The 17,896-nt window shown below is 43.2% G+C and overlaps 1 protein-coding gene across 1 annotated transcript in view; it reads right to left on the bottom strand.

The window, feature by feature from the left end:
• Positions 1–3,203: 3,203 nt before the first annotated feature.
• Positions 3,204–17,896, bottom strand: part of MATN1 (matrilin 1, cartilage matrix protein) — a 35,653-nt gene continuing 20,960 nt past the window's right edge. The window contains exons 4-7 of the mRNA XM_019547871.1: positions 13,145–13,270; positions 10,206–10,619; positions 7,014–7,166; positions 3,204–3,355 (exon numbers count right to left, since the gene is read on the bottom strand). Of these exons, the coding sequence (XP_019403416.1) occupies positions 3,204–3,355; positions 7,014–7,166; positions 10,206–10,619; positions 13,145–13,270 (845 nt within the window). The remainder of the gene's footprint in view (positions 3,356–7,013; positions 7,167–10,205; positions 10,620–13,144; positions 13,271–17,896) is intronic.

The following is a 17,896-nucleotide window of genomic DNA, read 5'->3' on the forward strand; positions in this document are numbered from 1 at the left end:
AGTGGGGATCGCTCCCCCCACTCCCACCTGGCCTTGCAGGAGCCAGTGAGGGCAGGGCTTTTTTTTATTTTATTTTTTTAACAGCCGGGAGCTGGGCCAGGAAGCCATTGACAGGGCTGGTAGAGTGGGCAGGACATGGGGCCTGTTCAATTTGGAGATTCGGGCGATTCAGCAGCAGCTGAACCTCTGAATCGGATTCAACCGAATCATTTCAGGACAGTGATTCAAATCACCAAATCGGACGAATCTGAAGCAAATACTAGTCACTTTGCACAGGCCTAATAAACAATGCTTTGTAGTATACAATCTTGCAAGAGGTAGAAAACACAACCTTAAAGGTCTCTCCCTTCTATTTGTATCTTCAGGTACTTTTTTTCCCCTCTTGTGAGTCAGGTTTTCTTTTGAACAATTGTTTGAATCATTTATTAATCATATCTTTTTTGTCTTCCCAGTAATGCTTTTGCCTACAAAGTGGACGGAAGTCAAGGGGTGCCCTTTTCTTTATGTACTAAAGAAATACACAGTAGTATAAGTAATAAAATGAATATCAAATGCTTTTTCAAAGTTTTCAGAGAACTTTTAATGTATTTCCTCCATCCAAAAACATCTTCTATGCTGACATTTTTGAATAAGCCAAGTTATTCTGAACAGGCTTTTACATACACTCAAGTATAAATATTCTGATACAAAAAAATATCCAAACCCAACCACTCATGCTCACATTTGGAGGGGCACAGTGGTGACATGCATAACACAGCATGCATCTTTGTGACTGGCTGCTTAGCACCATCTTCCATGGAGACTAGGGCTCTTCGTGGCAAGCAATGTTAGATGCCTCTCGACCATGCTGCTGCTTTGTACTGATTGGATTTTCATGACCAGGGAGGGTAACAGTGATGGGTCTAAAGTCTGACATGATGAGATGAGCTGATCAGCTTAAGCAATGCCTCCAGGTGAGGAGAAAGCCAGTGAGCTCTGTGCAGAGAAGGCACCACAACAACGATGCCACTGAATTTCTTGACAATGTCCCTGAAAGAAGCTTTCTGCACTTTGGGTTTATCTGAGATTGTGATAAAGTTTCCTTTCAAAGTATAGTTTTGAGAACAATGATGGAGTAAACTAGAGAGCTGAACAGTCAGGTAGCGGCAGGTACCAGTCGGTGCTGCTAGCATTGCCTTGTGTGAAGCCATGTAGGGGCAGGGTCTCATTGTGCATATCAGGGTTTTGCCATGGATATTAAACATAGGACAGGTGCTGGCTAGCTAAAGCATTTTGAGGATATTGGCTGGCCAGAAGAACTGAGCTTTCTTTCTTCTGCTGCTGTGGAGTAGCTATATGAAATGGCCTGGAATGTCCTATTCTAGCACACCTCCAATGCCACACTCAGCAACCACTTCTTTGTTTCACCTGTTTAACAATATATGCATTTTATGTTTGCCAAGATATTTAGATCTTCTGTTTTATTTTGTTCATACTCAGGAGCTGATCTGTTTCAATCCTGTTTGATTCTTAAACTAAATTATCAAAAGCAGAGAAACAAAAGTTGCAGAAGAACACAGCAAGGATTCACAGAACTCATAAAATCAAGTACATATTAACAAATATATATATATATATATATATATTAAGCTTTAGATTAAAAAAAAATCTTTCCAGGTTTTTATATATGCACACTATAGGATGCAAGGACATAAACAAGTTTTGCATACAGTGACTCTCAGTGCTTTGCCCGTTAATATGATGTCTGCTCTACCATTATAATCTTTCCTTTTCAGAAGAATGCAGCTAGATTTTTTTTTTTAATATAGAAAGCTGGATGTAGCACTGCAACTGAGCTGTTCCTCCGTATAAATGAAGGTTTCCTGGTACCATTACATTGTGTTAGGAAAGAGAAGGAGAAAAATAATAGTGCTTTGGGTTCTTAGACAATCTTGTTTTCCAGGGCTGCGATCCTTTTTGTCACGGCTTCCAGTGAATAAGAATTAAGGAAAATGAATGTCATGTTTCAGGGATGCAGGGATCATAACTAAGTTGTCAAAAATCAAAGACAATAGTACTATCCCCTCTGCTCAGGATCTGGCTCATCATTTAAGGACAGAAAGGACCACTATGATAATCTAACCCTGAATTTCTCACCCTTTCCAGATTGATGACTTCCTATTTGAAGTAAAAGACCAGCTCTTTCCTTTCAATGTAAGGTAAGAGTAAAAATGTAGCCATGATTTGTAGTGTTTTTCAAGAGATTGACGGAGAATGCTTGACCTTGAACTGTAAGGACGTGCAGAGTGTTGGAAAAAGATTTTCTTTGATTTAGATTGCAATGCAATTTTCAATGCCACGAAATTTTCCTGATTCTCTTTTATGACCCGCAGGGGGCTATGACCCACAGGTTCAGAAACACCAATTTAGTTTGACCCCCTGCATAATGTGAGCCATAAAATTTCAGCCACATTATACCAAACGAAGGGATGGTTTACGTTGTAAGTGACATTGTGGAATCTAGTGTCTTGAGGTTATCCTGAGTATTTTTTAAAAGGGCATTCGATCTTGACAACCCAGTGACTCCAAGTGATGGAGAATGTAACTCATTCTTTGGTGAGCTCTCCCAGTGGTTCATTAATTACCTTTACTTACCATGAAAATGTTATGTCTTATTTTCTACTTGACTTTTGCTTGCTTCTCCTTTTGTCATTGGCTCATTATGACCTTGCTGGGTATATTGAAGAACCTCTAAAGCACAATGCATAACCCTTGTGCTCTCACAGATATTACCAGTAGCCTTGTCATTGTGTGAGCAGGTGCAGGAATCAATTATATGAGTAACTGAGTAATTACATAAGATCCTGATAGCATCTGGATCTTAAACAGACAGCAAATCTCACCTTACATGCTTGGAGTAAACTCTTTGGCAATAACCACAAAGCTTCCACTGTATCCTCCTTTAAATCCCACCTTAAAGCTTATCTATTTTGAAGTGCCTGCAAGTCATACCGGCTGACACTTGAACAGCAAATGCTACTTTTGGGCTCACCCTTATCTGCCCAATTTGTTTGACTTGTTCTCTTCCTGTGTCCTGTCAGACATGCAGATGTTGAGCTATGTAGGGCAGGGATTGTCTCCTTTTGTTACGCGTCTGTACAGAACTCAAGTGTGTTGAAGCCTACAGTCTCCCAGTTAAACCCTCTCTCCCGTCAGGAGGCTTGCTAATTTGCTATCTCCACAAAATGCAACCCAACCCTGTATGTTCTGGACATGGTCAGCTTCCAAAGGATATATTTCCGCTGCAATGACTTTATGAGGTCTTCTACTTTTGTCTGGAACTTCACAATGGCTTTACATTCACATGGGTCTTCCTCTGTGGACCAGAGAACAAAAGTGAAGATGAATCAGACATAAGATGGAACAACAAAGAGTCAAAACTTAAATCATGAGGCAACTGAAATAGGGTAATGCCCATTTTCTTCAGCTACAAGCATGGAGGAAATCAAGATATCCTACTAAATTCTCTGACTGGCTATTGCTTTGTTTAACCTGAAATTAAACAGAGGGTTACAGACTTCTCTGGCTCTATACATGCTGAACTGTGAATATTCCAGTTTTACTTATCAAATTAATGACTGTCATATGTACTTCACAGAGTCACAGACGTTTAGGGCTGGAAGGGACCTCATGAGATCATCAGGTCTGAGCCCCCTGCTCTGGGCAGGAATGACTGCTGCAGCAAATAACCCCGGCAAGGTGTGCAACCGTGTCCTTCTGAAGATCTCCAGGGTAGGAGCCTGCACCACCCCTGCTGGAAGTCTATTCCAGAGTCTGGTAACACAAGCCATGAAGCTTTTCCCTATATCCAGTCTGAAATCATCTTCTAGGAGTTTATGACCATTGTTCCTGGTTTCCCCCCTAGGGAGCTTTGGTGAATAGCTGCTCACCTAGCCCTGGATGTTCACCCCTGATATATTTGTAAGCTTTTAAGAGTATGGTTAAGCAAAAAAGTCTTTTCTGATTTTCAGGAAAAAAATAAATGGTGGGTTCTGCTCATGGATACCACAGAACGTTCCCTGAGCTTTGGGCTTGATTCCATGCAGTATTTTAAAGCTGTTGTATTACAAACAGAAAATCTACATGCAGACAGTCAAATGGTGAGATTGCATCAAGTTACTTCACTCAGACTACAAGGGGCTCATCCATACCACTTCAGTAGGCGCATCCCAGGAAGGATAGGACATCCAGGCCTAGCCCATCTGTGTCTGCTGGCATGCTCCTAAGTTTGACATTCACCAGGATGGCCACTCTAGGCTTGCTTCTAGCACCTGCTCTCAAGCCCTCAGTCTTCAGGGGGTCTGAGAGCCCCCCAGAAGGAGGCCAGAGCAACCTCAGCGGTGAGCTTTTCACTCTGCACCAGGTCAGCAGATGCAAATGGAAGGAATGTCCTTGCTGATGCAGAACCAACAAGCCCTAGGAGAGCTAGTGCCTTGGAGAGAGATATGACATGGTGAGGGACACAAAAATGATGTCTGCAGGGTTCCTGCAGGAAGTTGCACTGGGCACCTTCACCTAGGCCAGTGCTCTGTGTGTGTCAGGAGGCTTTTTGGTCTGTCAAACCTGGAGGATCTCACATGCACTATTAGTCCTCCCTTTGTTAGGAAAATATGGACAGAACACAACCCTGGTAGGGACAAAGTGTGTGGGGAACTAAGTAAAATGGGATGCAAGATGGTGGCTTAGGCAAGGATCTCATGCTCTACCTCCTTTCAAATGTCTTCTCGCCATTCTCAGGGTGCTTGAAGACTTGAGCCCGTTCTCCTCACAGCACACTTCTCTGCTAGGTTCATGAAATACTAGATGACTGGGAGGGGAGAGATGGAAGGAGCTGTGGAAGTGTCCCTCTCCTATCTGTTTTCCCTCACCCATGCTAGTAGTGACACCATGGGGGAAATAAATATTAAAAAAAAAACATTTAAATATTAGTTAAGCTTGGGACCCCAAGAACTAATAGGTGTCCTTCATAACTGGATAGGAAATGTCTTTTCTTCTTTGTTCCATTTTCAGTCCCATAGTTAAAGCTGCAGTGAGTTTTGCTCCATTAGTAATGTAGGCCAAGCTCTCTGTATTAGTAAACTTTTAATATTGCATTAATGATTTACCAACATACCTTTATCATTCTGATTAAGTGGAAGAGCCATTTCTATTTGAGAGAGATGAAATCAAACTGAATAGCTGCAGAGGAGGGCTACTAGGAGGATCAGAGAAATGGAAAAATGTTCGTATGGAAGAAGATTAAAAGAGCTTTACTTGTTTAGCCTGGCAGAACAAAGGCCCAGGGGGGATATGATTGCTGTCTATAAATACATCAGTGGAGTAAAATACAAAATAGAACAAATGACTGTTCAAACTAGATGAGAATATTGACACAAAAACAAAGAGGTATAAAGTAGCCATGAATACACGTAGGTTGGAAATGTGAAGTCTCTAATAATCAGAGAAGTGCAGTTCTCAAACAAACTGCCATTAGGAATCAGAAGGTAGCTCAAAGGTCTGCCCATGGCTCCTGAATGTGGTTCTTTCAGACTGCAAACTGGTGGCCCTAACCACTGGGCTATCCTGTTTCCATGATGTAAGAAGGGAAGTGAAACAGCTGCAGCTAATCTGTCAAGAGGAACTACAAGAGAAACTACATTGGATTTTGGCAGGAAGGTGACAATGTTACTTGAAAGGCTGCATTTTTGCATCTGCAACAATAAAAAATAAATCCCTACAGTAAGAATTAGTCTGGACAACCCAAGCGGCACAGCATCTGTACAGCTACCGCATATTGCAAATGCACATCATGTCTCACCCTGAGGCGCTGGCTTTCACAGGGCTTGTAGACCAGGGGTGGGCAAAATGTGGCCCGCGGGCCAGATGCAGCCTACCAGGCCACTCTATCTGGCCCGCGGGGCCCCTGAAAAATTTAGAAAATTAATATTTATCTGCCCCTGGCTGCCTGTCATGGTTTGCCAAACTCAATCAGCAGCCCTCCACCCAAAATAACTGCCCGCCCCTGTTGTAGACTGTACCTCAGTAGAGATCCCTGGGTTTGAACCAGTTTATTCACGGCTTTGTGCTCACTAGGTCTCTATACCAATGAAAACATATTTTCCTAGTAGTAGTATAAATCAACACAGGCCTATACAACTGGTTTTGGAAAGAAAATGCCAAGTTGTTACAGTGTTAGGAAGAGCCTTTCATTGTAGCTTTCTAATATATTGAGAGCTACTACATTGCTCAAACATCTGGAAGCCCAGCCATTTGTTCACTGCAGTACCGTGGGGTCTGCTGAGTTAAGGGGATGATACCAAGAGTTATAGTCATTCTTCAGGAACCCATGTTTATTCTTCCCTTCAAAGGCTCCGTGTTTTGGACTGACTTATAATTCCCCCCAAACAACTTGGATACAATTTTGCCCAGAGACCCCCTTTATTGGCTGGGAAAAGTTGTTTATGATTATTAGTCATACAAGAGGAATGGCCTCCTCAGAGCCACAAAATACTGCATCTTCCTGGTGCTTCTTTGAAGGAAAACGGCCTCCTTGGTTTTCAGGAGGCCCGGTAGATCAGGAAAAACACCTTACATGGAACAAAGTGATATCTATATCTCCCAGTGCTTCTAGATACCTTCTGATGCATTCAGGGGAAGAACTGCCATGGATGAAAGAAAGAAAGAGAAGCACATTTGAAAGCACAAGAGAGAGGGTTGCTCTGGTTCAGAAAAACACAAGAATAGATCAACACAAAAAGTTTGGCTGCTGACATGGCCGGTCTGGGGACTCTACAGAGCTGTAGGATACACACTTGGGGTGGAAAGCAAGGGAGAGAAGATTTCCAGCACTTAAGTGAAGGTAGACCAAGTGCCTATTGGCCTTGGTCCTATCTCATGGACCAAGTGCCTATTTGCTTCTCTGCTTATAGAATGAGGGCTTTTTGCATATAATTCCCATCACTGTAAGTAGGCTCCCACATTCCTTCCTTACTCACCAACACAGATTTTCTTTTGCAGTTTCTTCCCAATCTTGTTGATGGCTTTGAAATCAGCAGTGTAGAAGTAATGCTCTGCCACAGGCTCTGAAGCGATTTCCCTTAATTCGTCTTCCACAGCATTGCCCACTCCCACAGCGAACATCCTAAACCCTGCAAACAACAAGGGTTGTTAACCCTGCTGCCATGTTCTGCCCTGGAACAGCTGCAGAAATGTAACCAACTTGTACATCCTTCCCTGCCTTTACCACAATCAACATATGCCTCACTCCTTGGATGTTCAGCATGGGTGTCCCCCAAGTGTATGGAGCTGTGGCTGTAATAGTACCACATGTTCAAAGAAGATCACTTGAGAACACCCACGCTGTCTGGACATGCAGTTACAGTGCTGTCAAATTCCCCAGCTACAGGATCATGTGAAATGGAAGCTGTTACAGCCCACTGAATAAAAAACACACATCCTGTAGACTTGCCATGCAAATGGTGAGAGCCCTTCTTAAGCTGTCTCAGAAAGCCAAGAGAAAGCTAAAATTACAAACTAAAATCCCTGTAACGCTAGGAAAACTCAGCTCTGGATTTACATCTGAGATTGCCTCTTGTGTATTTTTCCCCTGTAAGTACTTGTTTAACAACTGGTGATAGAGAAAAGAAAAAGAATGCAAATACAACATAAATCAGTGATCCACATACTACTATTATGTGGATGAGGCTTTTAAATACTAGCTTAATGCATTCTGTGCTTTACACCCCATGTGCATGATAAACATGCTTCTGAAATGTCAGTTATTTGTGCCCTTGTGTTTGATCTTTATTATTATACCCCAGCCCTCAAACAGGTCCAGTGGTCATAACAAATGATGCAAGGAGGTGAAAGATTTAGCAATTCACAAGCAGATCCAAAAGGGCTGCATCCGTTTCATGCAGTAAAGAAGGGATACAAGGAATCTGCTCGTTAGTAGGCTAGCAGAAGGGCATCTCTCCAGACACTTAAGCTTCAAGATTTATTAAATGTTTATTTTTATTTTAGTTATAAACCCTCACTGGAAGTGGAGAAGGGGTTCCCTGCCTATCCCCCATCACATGTGCCTGAGAGCAAAGGTTTGTTGAGGTTGAGTGTATTCTACTGGAACTTGCCCATGTGGGAAGGGGGCAGCACATGGCCCAACCATCACTTAAATTCTGTTTCAGGTCAATTGGGGGTTTTAACTTGGAGTCAATGATGGCACAAAGTCCTTGTACATGGGTGTTCTGGTTTGTAACTATATAGTTTGGTTGTATGCAAGGATTCGGGATAAAGGGTTGGGGCGTAAGAAAAAGGTTCCCTGTATCTTCTTGCAAAAAAATAGTTTGTCCCTTAATCTGTGATGCTTTTTTGTAGGTCTGTGCAAAGCGGCTAGTATTCACTTTGGATTTGGCTGATTCAGGGGACAGCGATTCAATCTGGTGATTTGAATCACTGTCCCAAATCGATTCAGCTGGATCAGCCAGGTCCATCCCCCCAGCCCGGCAATGGTTGCCCTGTCTGCCCCAGCTCCCAGCACTTGGGGAAAAAAAAGTCCCGACTGACTGGGTGCTGCCAGGTGGGGGCGATCCCCACTGCCCCACGCTGCATGGGGGGCTCTGCCATGAGCCCCCCAAGCCTCCCCTCTGTCCCAGTCCCCCCATGGCTGCCCTGCCTGCCATGGCTCCAGCCCTTTAAGAAAAAAACCCATGAGAAAACCCCCGCACTTACTAGTTCCTTCCTGGTGGGGGGCAGTGCCCACTGCCCCCCACTGCCCCATGCAATGTGGGCAGCTCTTCCATGAACCCCCTGAAGCCCCAAGGCTGCTGCAGGGGTGGTGCATCCTGGGGCTTTTCTCTATTTTTTTTTTCTTAAAGGGCTGGAGCTGCAGCAGGCAAGGCAGCCATGGGGGAAGGGGGAGCTGACGGTATTGGGGGGGCATTGCGGGGACTCGTGTAGAGCCCCTCATGCAGCATGCGACAGTGGGGGGAAGTGGGGATCGCCTCCCACCCAGCAGCACCTGGTGTGTCAGAGCTTTTTTTTAGAGCTGGGGTGGGTGGGGGCTGGCAGGGTCCTTCCATGATCCCCTCCCCTTTTTCTACTTACCAGCACCAAGTCTGGCTGCAGCTCCACCAGGGACTGTCTGAATCATAAACTCTCCAAATCTTTTCCAAAGACTTGGAGAGCTTTGAATCAATTCGGACCTTTTAATTGGTCCTCTGATTCGATTTGAATTCGGAGATTCAGCCACCGAATCCAGCCAAATCTCCGTATCGAATCAGGACCTGAAGCTTCGCACAGCCCTAGTATTTTGTTTATTCCCCTGATGCTCTTTTCTTTTTATGGTCCTTAATGCTGAGATGCCATGATCTATAGTCCTACCTGACTGTGCAACCCAAGCCACGTTGCTCATCGCAAGCTGAGAGATGCTCTCTCTTTCCTTATTAGGGAAGGGGAGTCATGATGAAAATTACTTTTATTACAAATAGAAGCCAGGCTAGATTTGAACCACATAGACTATCCAAATGTGTGTGTGTGTGTGTGTATGTGTGTCAATATGTGTGTGTGTGTGTGTGTGTGTGTGTGTGTATAGCATATCAGATGAAGTGAGCTTCATATATATATCTACGCTGGTTAGTTTGTAAAATTCAAATCTACCCTGACTTCTACTTGACTCAGACTAAGATAGCTATCTATGTCTCTGTTTTATTACAAATATAAGGCCAGGACGGGAGAAGGAAGAGGGTTGAAAAGGCTCACACACAATTGAAAGGTTCACATGCAACATCTCCATCCTTGCATAAACTAATTGCCTCCTTTGTTGAAAGCCTCAGCTGAGAGACTGGTGTTTTACTTGGAAGAAAAACCACAGGGTGAAGTTTTTATGCCACACATGGAATTAGACATTAGATGGAATGTCCCCGTCCAACTCCCAGCCTGAGCTACCCCACTGAATGTAGAAAATAGAAACGTTCTCGGTCAGTATAGATGCCTCTGGGTAGAGTAGAAGCAAAGTATGGGAAACTTGGCTCTATTGCTACCCATGTTTTATAATGACTGAAGGACTTTGTTTTCTGGGATTATCAATCCAGTGGCACCATTTATGACTTCATCACAACTATAGATGAACCAGCACCAGATAGAGTATTTGACCCAAAGAGAAAACAAGCACATGGATTTGGGGGGCCTACCTAGCTCCTTCGCTTTCTTGGAAGCATCAGTGATGTAATCTTGTGACCGTCCATCAGTGAAGACAATGCCCACCTTGGGGACACCAGGCCTTGCTCCATTAGAGACAGCAAAGGAATTGTCAACGAGGTATTTCAGAGCTTGGCCTGTCATGGTTCCTTTCTCCATGTAGGCCATCCTTTTCACTGCTGTCTTGATGTCCTTCTTGTTGTTGTACCGCCCCAGAGGGAACTCCTGCCTGACCGAACTAGAGTATTGAACCAGGCCAACATGGGCAAGTGTATCTGACACTTCCAATGAGTCCACAATCTGGTTGATGAACTTCTTCACCAGCTCAAAGTTTTCTGGTCGTACACTCTTCGAGCCATCAATCAGGAAAACAAGATCAAGGGCGGCTCCTCCACCCCCACTGCATGCTGGAAAGAAATGAGAGAGGGCAAAAGGTGAATGTGAGAAGCTCAGGTCCCAATTAACTAGACAGGCGGCTAGCTGCAGAAGGACTTTATTAATGGCAACATATAACAGGTTGGTCAAAAAAAGACAGCTGTTTTTAATGTTTTTATTTTCTCATTTTTAAAAGTTGTTGTGGTCATTTTTACAAAAAGAAGTTTAAAAAACAGTTTTCAAAAATGAGAAGCATGTGTTTCAAACAAGATTTGCTTGTATCAGCTGCTACCCCTTGCCTCATATTTTTATTAAATGTTTTTAGATAGAGATGTGTGTGCGTATGTAACCAGAAACTTTTAGCAAAAACAGTGAGGCTGGGGGGGAGCAGCTGATAAAAGCAAATCTTGTTTACAAGCATTCAGTTAACTCTAAAACTAACAGGGCTTAAATTTCATAGATGGACTCACAGGGCCATTCACCTCTATATCACAAAGTATTGTTACCATATTCATTCATTAATCCTCTCGGGATCTTAGTGAGTGGTATTAACTGACCTTGGGAGGTGTTGTAAAGTGTCGTCCCAGGCTTTGTATGAGGCGGGCGATTTGAGCTTAGGGTAATGCATGGCACAAGAACATTTTAATTTGTAAGCACTAGGGAATTTTAATGATGGGCGTCATAGGTTTAATTTCTATTGGTGTCATGGGACTTCCCCAAACCTTGACTCACAAAATGCATCTTTTGTGAGGGAGTGATTAGATCCTAGGAGGTCAGGGTTAGGCAGAATTCCTGTGGCCAAATGTTTTTTCCTCGGCTCGGCAATGAAGGTTGCACTGATACAGCCAGAGGTAGGTTTAAGAGCTGGGTTCTGTTCCCAGCTTGGCTACTGACTGTCTCCTTGTTTCAGATGACTGAGTTCACAGCCCCCAGTCCATTTCAGTACATCTCTAGTTCCAGCAGGCAATGGCCAGGATAAAGAAAAAAACAAGGCAACTTTGGATATAGTCCACATATCAAAATGTTTTGCTCTGCTGGAAATCCTAGAGGCCATAAAGTGACTGAAACTGGTACAGAAAGTCTCTTTGTTTCCTGAATGGCAGAGACCCCCCAAAACTAATCGGTGCCTGTCCCACAAAATCTAATAGGAAGCAGTCCCCGGGGGACTCCTTCTCATGTTTCTTTGGCAGGTCATTTTAGACAGCTCATCATGGCCACCCAAGCAGGGATAGGGCAGGGGTGGGCAAAAGGCAGCCTGCGGGCCAGATGCAGCCCACCAGGCCATTCTGTTAGGCCCACAGGGCCCCTAAAAATTGAGAAAATTAACATTTATCTGCCCCTGGCTGCGCGGCCCTCAGTGGCTTGCCAATACTCAGTAAGCGGCCCTCCACCCAAAATAATTGCCCGCCCCTGGGATAGGGTTTGTGCTGAAAGGCAAAGAGATCAAATACTTGGAAGCAGAACGTATAGGTAGGAAGGTTCAGGTAGTTTGGGCAGAAGTCTGGAATGACATTACCCATGTGGTGGATGCTCAATGCCACCTTTGCGAAGTTTATACCCTCAACTATGTCTGGAGAGAATTTTTAGCTCAACATTTACATTTTTTTTTTTGAAACTACAAATGTTGTGCCAGTGAGCAAAAAATAAAAACAAGAAGATTTCCAAATATTTTAAATGGAAGATTTTAATTTTAAAATTCAAAAAACCCTTTTGATTTCAAAATTCCTTATATTGTATTTCGAAAGGAAACATTAAACAACAGTCAAAGCAGAGTAACTTTTTTACAAATCCAAAGCAATATTTTGGTTTGCCAACAATTTCAAAAAAGGTTTCCCTTTAAGTCAACTCAAAATTAATTTTAAAATTAGTTTTCAAAACTAAATGAATTGAAAAATCATTGCTTCACACCATTCTGGAAACTCAATGGTATGGCTTATTGTGTGGCTGTCCTGTGCAGTGAGAAGAGCTGAACAGGGCAGGATTTTCCTCCATCAGGTAAGACAGAAAGCAGTTTTACTGCTTTTCCTGTTTGGGCCTTTGGCCACAGTTCTTGGCTTGCTGCATCCTCCTGCCACTCACTACCTTTTATTTTTGAATTTGGTACAGTGTTTTTTGACATCATGCCCCATAAAAAAGTGTTTAATTTAGAAACAAGAGGCAAACAAATGCTTACCTAAACCTTGGACTCTTGCACCTCCCAATCCCATACATTTTCAGCAGAGAATCCCAAATGAGTCTCTTGCTTCATTAGTTCTGGCACCTAAATCTAAGGCTCAGACCAACAGGCCAGTCAGACCTGAGATCTTGGGACCATCAGTCTAAGAGCCTAATCTTAGGAATTACTTCAATGGATTTTAGATCTGGGTCTGCGATGGGAGAGCTACTCTTCTGATTCTCAGTGGTGAGCAACCTGTAGTATGAGATGTAGGTACCATCATTCTGCTATGCTTTCATCCTATCACTTTTCTGAGCAGGGCAGTGTTGCTGGTGGAATAATCCAGCTCCCTGTCATAATGCTCACACTCAACTTCATGCCAGGCTTGAAAATATTATTTACCACTGCAGGTTTTCCCATCACGGTTCAGGGTGAAGCCTTCTTTACAAGCACACTTGTAGGACCCTGGTGTGCTGACACAGATCTGCTCACAGTCGTGATCTCCCGTGGCACACAGATCTGACACCACTGTAAGAAATGGGGTAGATTAAAATTATGGTGAATCTCAGCGTGGAAGTGTCAAATGGAGCTCAAACCCAAGTCTGCACTAGGTTTGTCTTCCTCTGTCTGCAAGAACCATGTAGAGCACATATTCTTCATTGTCTTCCCCCTCTATACACTAAAAGTGAATGAATAATAAACCCCCATTTAATAAAACTTGATTCTTTTCTTCTGCAGCTCTTAAAGCAAAATGTGATGTTTCAAGCCGAGCACCCAAAAAAGTAAGGTATCCCTGTTACGTTTGGAAATGTGTCTCTCTTACAAAACAGCCCTCTCTCTTATCCACTTAAATATCATCGTTCCAAAACAGTGTGCTTGGTTATCCTGTCCCTGATGAGCTACTGCTTTAAGCATTACATTAATTGTCAGAGTCCAGATTAAAACATAAGATTTTCTAGATTGGGAAGTTGAAGCACTGAGGAAGAAGCAACATGAATAAGTCACATAACTCACTGGTAGGTCCTCAAATGCAGCCCAGATCTCCAGACTCAGACTCCAGTACCCCAGCCCCTGGGACCAATACTGGCCCCTACTGTTTGTAGAAGCAGGCCAGTATTTACTTCATTATCTGAAATTACTGACTGCTAATTCTTGTGCTTTTGTAACTGTTTAGATCATGAACGTCTTCCTGGGACTAGCCAGCATTTGCTTTTCCAGTGTGTGGGTAAATTGTGATTAGTCAGAAGAATCACAAGGCATTGTTTCCATTCACAGATTAGTTTAGCATGCAGGCAAACATTAAATTCAGTTTACAAAAGTATGTACAGCACTCAGATTTGCTCTCTGCAAACATTTCAGCCATTTGAATTCAATCGGAGTCTGATGCTGAGCAAAAACATCTTGATCTGAAGTCAACATGCATTAGTGAAGCTCAGCCTCTCTTAAAACCAGGCCAAAGTTCATGAGTGGCAGCAAAATCAAACTTAAAAGTAAGACAGACTTGCTAGAAACAAATTCATGCACAAAAAAAGGGAGTTTTTGCGGGGAAATAATGTCAGGATTTGCCTGGATATAGGCAAATATGGCTCTGGTTCAAAGTCCACTGAAGAGACCAGCGGTCTTTTTATTGACCTCACTGGAATTTGGATCTGGTCTGCTTCATGTACACATGTGGACTTACATATGGATGTGTATGTAAGTGTCAGTATACATACACATACGTACTGAGACAGAGACTATACTCAAGCTTTCTGATTGCTCTAAATAATACAAAGCTAACTCCTAGCAGTTGCAAGCAACACTACAATAATAAATCAATTGGCACATGCCCAAAATGGAAAAAAGTCAGCAGGAGTGAAACTGAGCCCTGTATGGATGTTGCAGGCAATAATTATGCCTGTGCAGACTGAAGTGCAGCTCCCTGCTGCAACACAGAAGGCTTCGCAGGAAGTGTTCTGAGTTACAACAACTCCCTGGACCAAACAGAAGTTCACTGTTAGGTCCAGGGAGGAAGGAAATCTAGCTGCTATGAGCCTGCAGCCAGCTTCCCAGAGCAATGACCCCCTCCTCCATGTTTTCAGAATGGGAGGGGAGAAAGGGAGCAGAGGGAGCTCATTCCAGGGGTTCCCCAGCCAGCACTGGAGGGTGCTTGGGTGAATAGGAGTCCCCCATTTTGGGGGGGGCTTCAATACCCCAGCTGCACCATCCATCTGGACTGAAAAAACCCCAGCCCAAACTCCTTCCCCTCCCTTTTCCCCCTCCCATTCTGAAAACAGCTCAGAGGCTGGCAAATGGGCAGACACAAGTTACAGAAGACATTGTTTTGAAACATCTTCATCTGAAACCCTAATGCATTCAATGAGGGTTCAGATTTTCATGCAATCAGCCATTTTTGAAGCAGTATGCAGCCATGCACTTCTGTTTGGTTATGGCTATAGACCACTTTCTATCAGGCAAAAATTGCCACTTCTGTCTGCATCCATTTTATGTGCCATTTAAGTCTCACTTGTGTCCTCAGAAGAGGCCCTAAATGTTGTATATGCCTAATGCCAGGTTATTATGCTAATTCCATGGCTGGGAAAGTTTATAAAGACATTTGAGGGTTTACCACCCTCTCATAGGTCGGGTTTTTTTGTTGATCACTGATGTTCAGACATTGCTAAATATTTTTCTCTGGTCTTATTAGCCATGTACCTGTTTTTCAATGGATAATTTCAGATACAACTGCTGATGTGTTCATATGGCAATTTTGCTTAATGACACTTATGATCCATTTGGCCAACTGATGATTGACCAGACAGTGTTCCCATAAAGATGGAAAAGTATCATCATCTATGTGTTACTAATGGAGAAAATGAGATGGAGAGAGGTGGAAATAAACCATGCCTGCTTTGTTTTGTTTTGTTTTTTTAACGTTCAATGGCTGTTGATATTCTGACTCCATTGAAGTCAATGTCAAAACCCCTCTTAACTAAAATGAACCAAGGTTTTCACCTTAGCATTTCACTTTGGCACCCATTCTCTTTGTATGTTGCACCTCTCCCATGTGGATATTTATATTGGAGCATAAGATGTATGTCTCCTCATCTCAGTACTGATCTGAGTCTTACATAGACTTCCTATCACATCACTCTTAGTTACCAATCAGCATTTTCAGCAGAAAAAGTTAAATCATGAAATTTTACACCTTCTAAAGGAATTGGTCTCAGTGGGCTTATTTACATGTGTACTTTACCATGCAGTAGATTAATTTGCTGAGCAGTAAAGCATCGTCATCTACACATGCATGGCAATTAGGTTGGCGTAGATTAATTTACTGTGCTGTCAGATAGTACAGTGAGACACAAGTACTATCCGATGGCAGAGTAAATTACTGTGCTTAAATGCACATGTAGATGGTGATGTCTGGAGTAGTTTACTCCAGCTCAGATTGTGCTGGAGTTTCATTTGCATTAATTGCACATCTAGACGCACCTAGTGAGTGCAGCTACACATGCAATTAATGCAAAGCAATACACTCTGGAGCTGTCTTAGCTGCAGTAAACTACACCAGGGTACAGCATCTATATGTGCACCTGGGATGGCAGCCATTTGAGCTGGGGAAGAGCAGGCCCAGGTTGGCAAGCGGTGCCGGGGGTCAGCTCCAGGCTCCGGATGGCAGCGTCGGGTGGCAGAGTGGTTGAGTAGGACATGAGGGTGCTGAAAGTCCAGAGCTTTATGGCTAGGCAGCAGGTAGAAGTCTGGCCCCCTGCTGGCTGGGCTGACGGGGCACAATTTACACATGTGGCCAGCATTTACATGTGAGTTTAATCGCAGTAAATTACCTTGGTGTAATTTCAGCATTAATTAGTTTACTGTAGCCTAACATCATTGCACATGTAGATGGTGATGATTACTCTGTAGCCAATTAGTCTACCCTGCAGTTAAATATATTTGTAGACATGGCCAGTGTCTCTCTCAATTCTCTGTTTACTAGCGTCTGTCTGTTGGGACTGTATTTTGTCACACCTCTTAAAAACTGTTGCTACATAGCTGTGTCTTAGCAAAGTGGTATCTGAGGCCCCATGGCCCATTTATTTAACCTAGAAAACAAATATTTATGAGCCTCTTTCTTCAGTCTTGTAGGTTTATTTTAAAACGGCAAAGCCCTTCTGCTTGGTTCAGTGTTACTTGTAGGTGTGACCATGAGTTTGCAAGAGACTCAGAGTCTTATTAGATGTATTACAGTTGCTCCAAGGATCATCAGTGTATTAGACACTGTAAACACATGTGACAAACTCTGCTCCAAAGTACTTACAGCTGAAGTAGACAAACGCAGAGGAAGGGGAAACAGAGCCTGGAAATGTCTTGCCCCAGGTTACTTGGTAGGTCAACAGCTTATCTGGGAATGGAAGCAATGTTTCCACAAACCCATGTAGATCCCTAGGCTTTCTCCTTGTCTACAAGTTTTTTTGGGTTGGGGGAGAGGGAGGTAACTGAAGCACTTGAAGAATAGTGAAGTAACAATAGGATATTATATAAATGGGGGGTTCAGCTTCTCTCAAAGCAACAAGACCAGCTTTTGTTTAATCATGATTTTTGATTACAGTATTGCCAATAAGAATCTTGCATCACACTCCCTGAAGTCACAAGATAAGCGTAGAACTTATCAAGATTTATTTTAATAATAAATTTAACTTTTATTTTCATTGCCTTCTGGTTTCTGAGCCACTATGGTGCACCTGGGTCTCGTTTACAAACCTCAGCCACCATAAGGAGCAGGAATTTACTTGTTTTTATTTAACATAAACCAGAATCTAGTAAATTACACCTATGTAATCTATGGCTAAGTACAGACATTCAAAAAGCTGGAGGCAGAAGTACTCTAAGTATCGCACTTTATTGAAAGTGCTCTAGATTCGGACAGGAGTGAACAGAACAGACATTTGCTGTTCGGTGGAAGGCGCTCAGAGCCTGCCTGCACTGGCTGAGGCCAGCAGGCTGGGGACACTCCTTCATGCCTGCAGGCTCCCAAAGAAAGCAGAGTCCAGCCAACCCAAGCCAAGCAGCCAGCCACCCTTGATTTCATAGACATAGATTTCATAGATTTCATAGACATTAGGGCTGGAAGGGACCTCAGGAGATCATCGAGTCCAGCCCCCTGCCCAAAGGGCA

This window comes from Crocodylus porosus, unplaced genomic scaffold, assembly GCF_001723895.1.
Source record: "Crocodylus porosus isolate Cpor-Errol unplaced genomic scaffold, CroPor_comp1, whole genome shotgun sequence".
Taxonomy (NCBI): Eukaryota; Metazoa; Chordata; order Crocodylia; family Crocodylidae; genus Crocodylus; species Crocodylus porosus.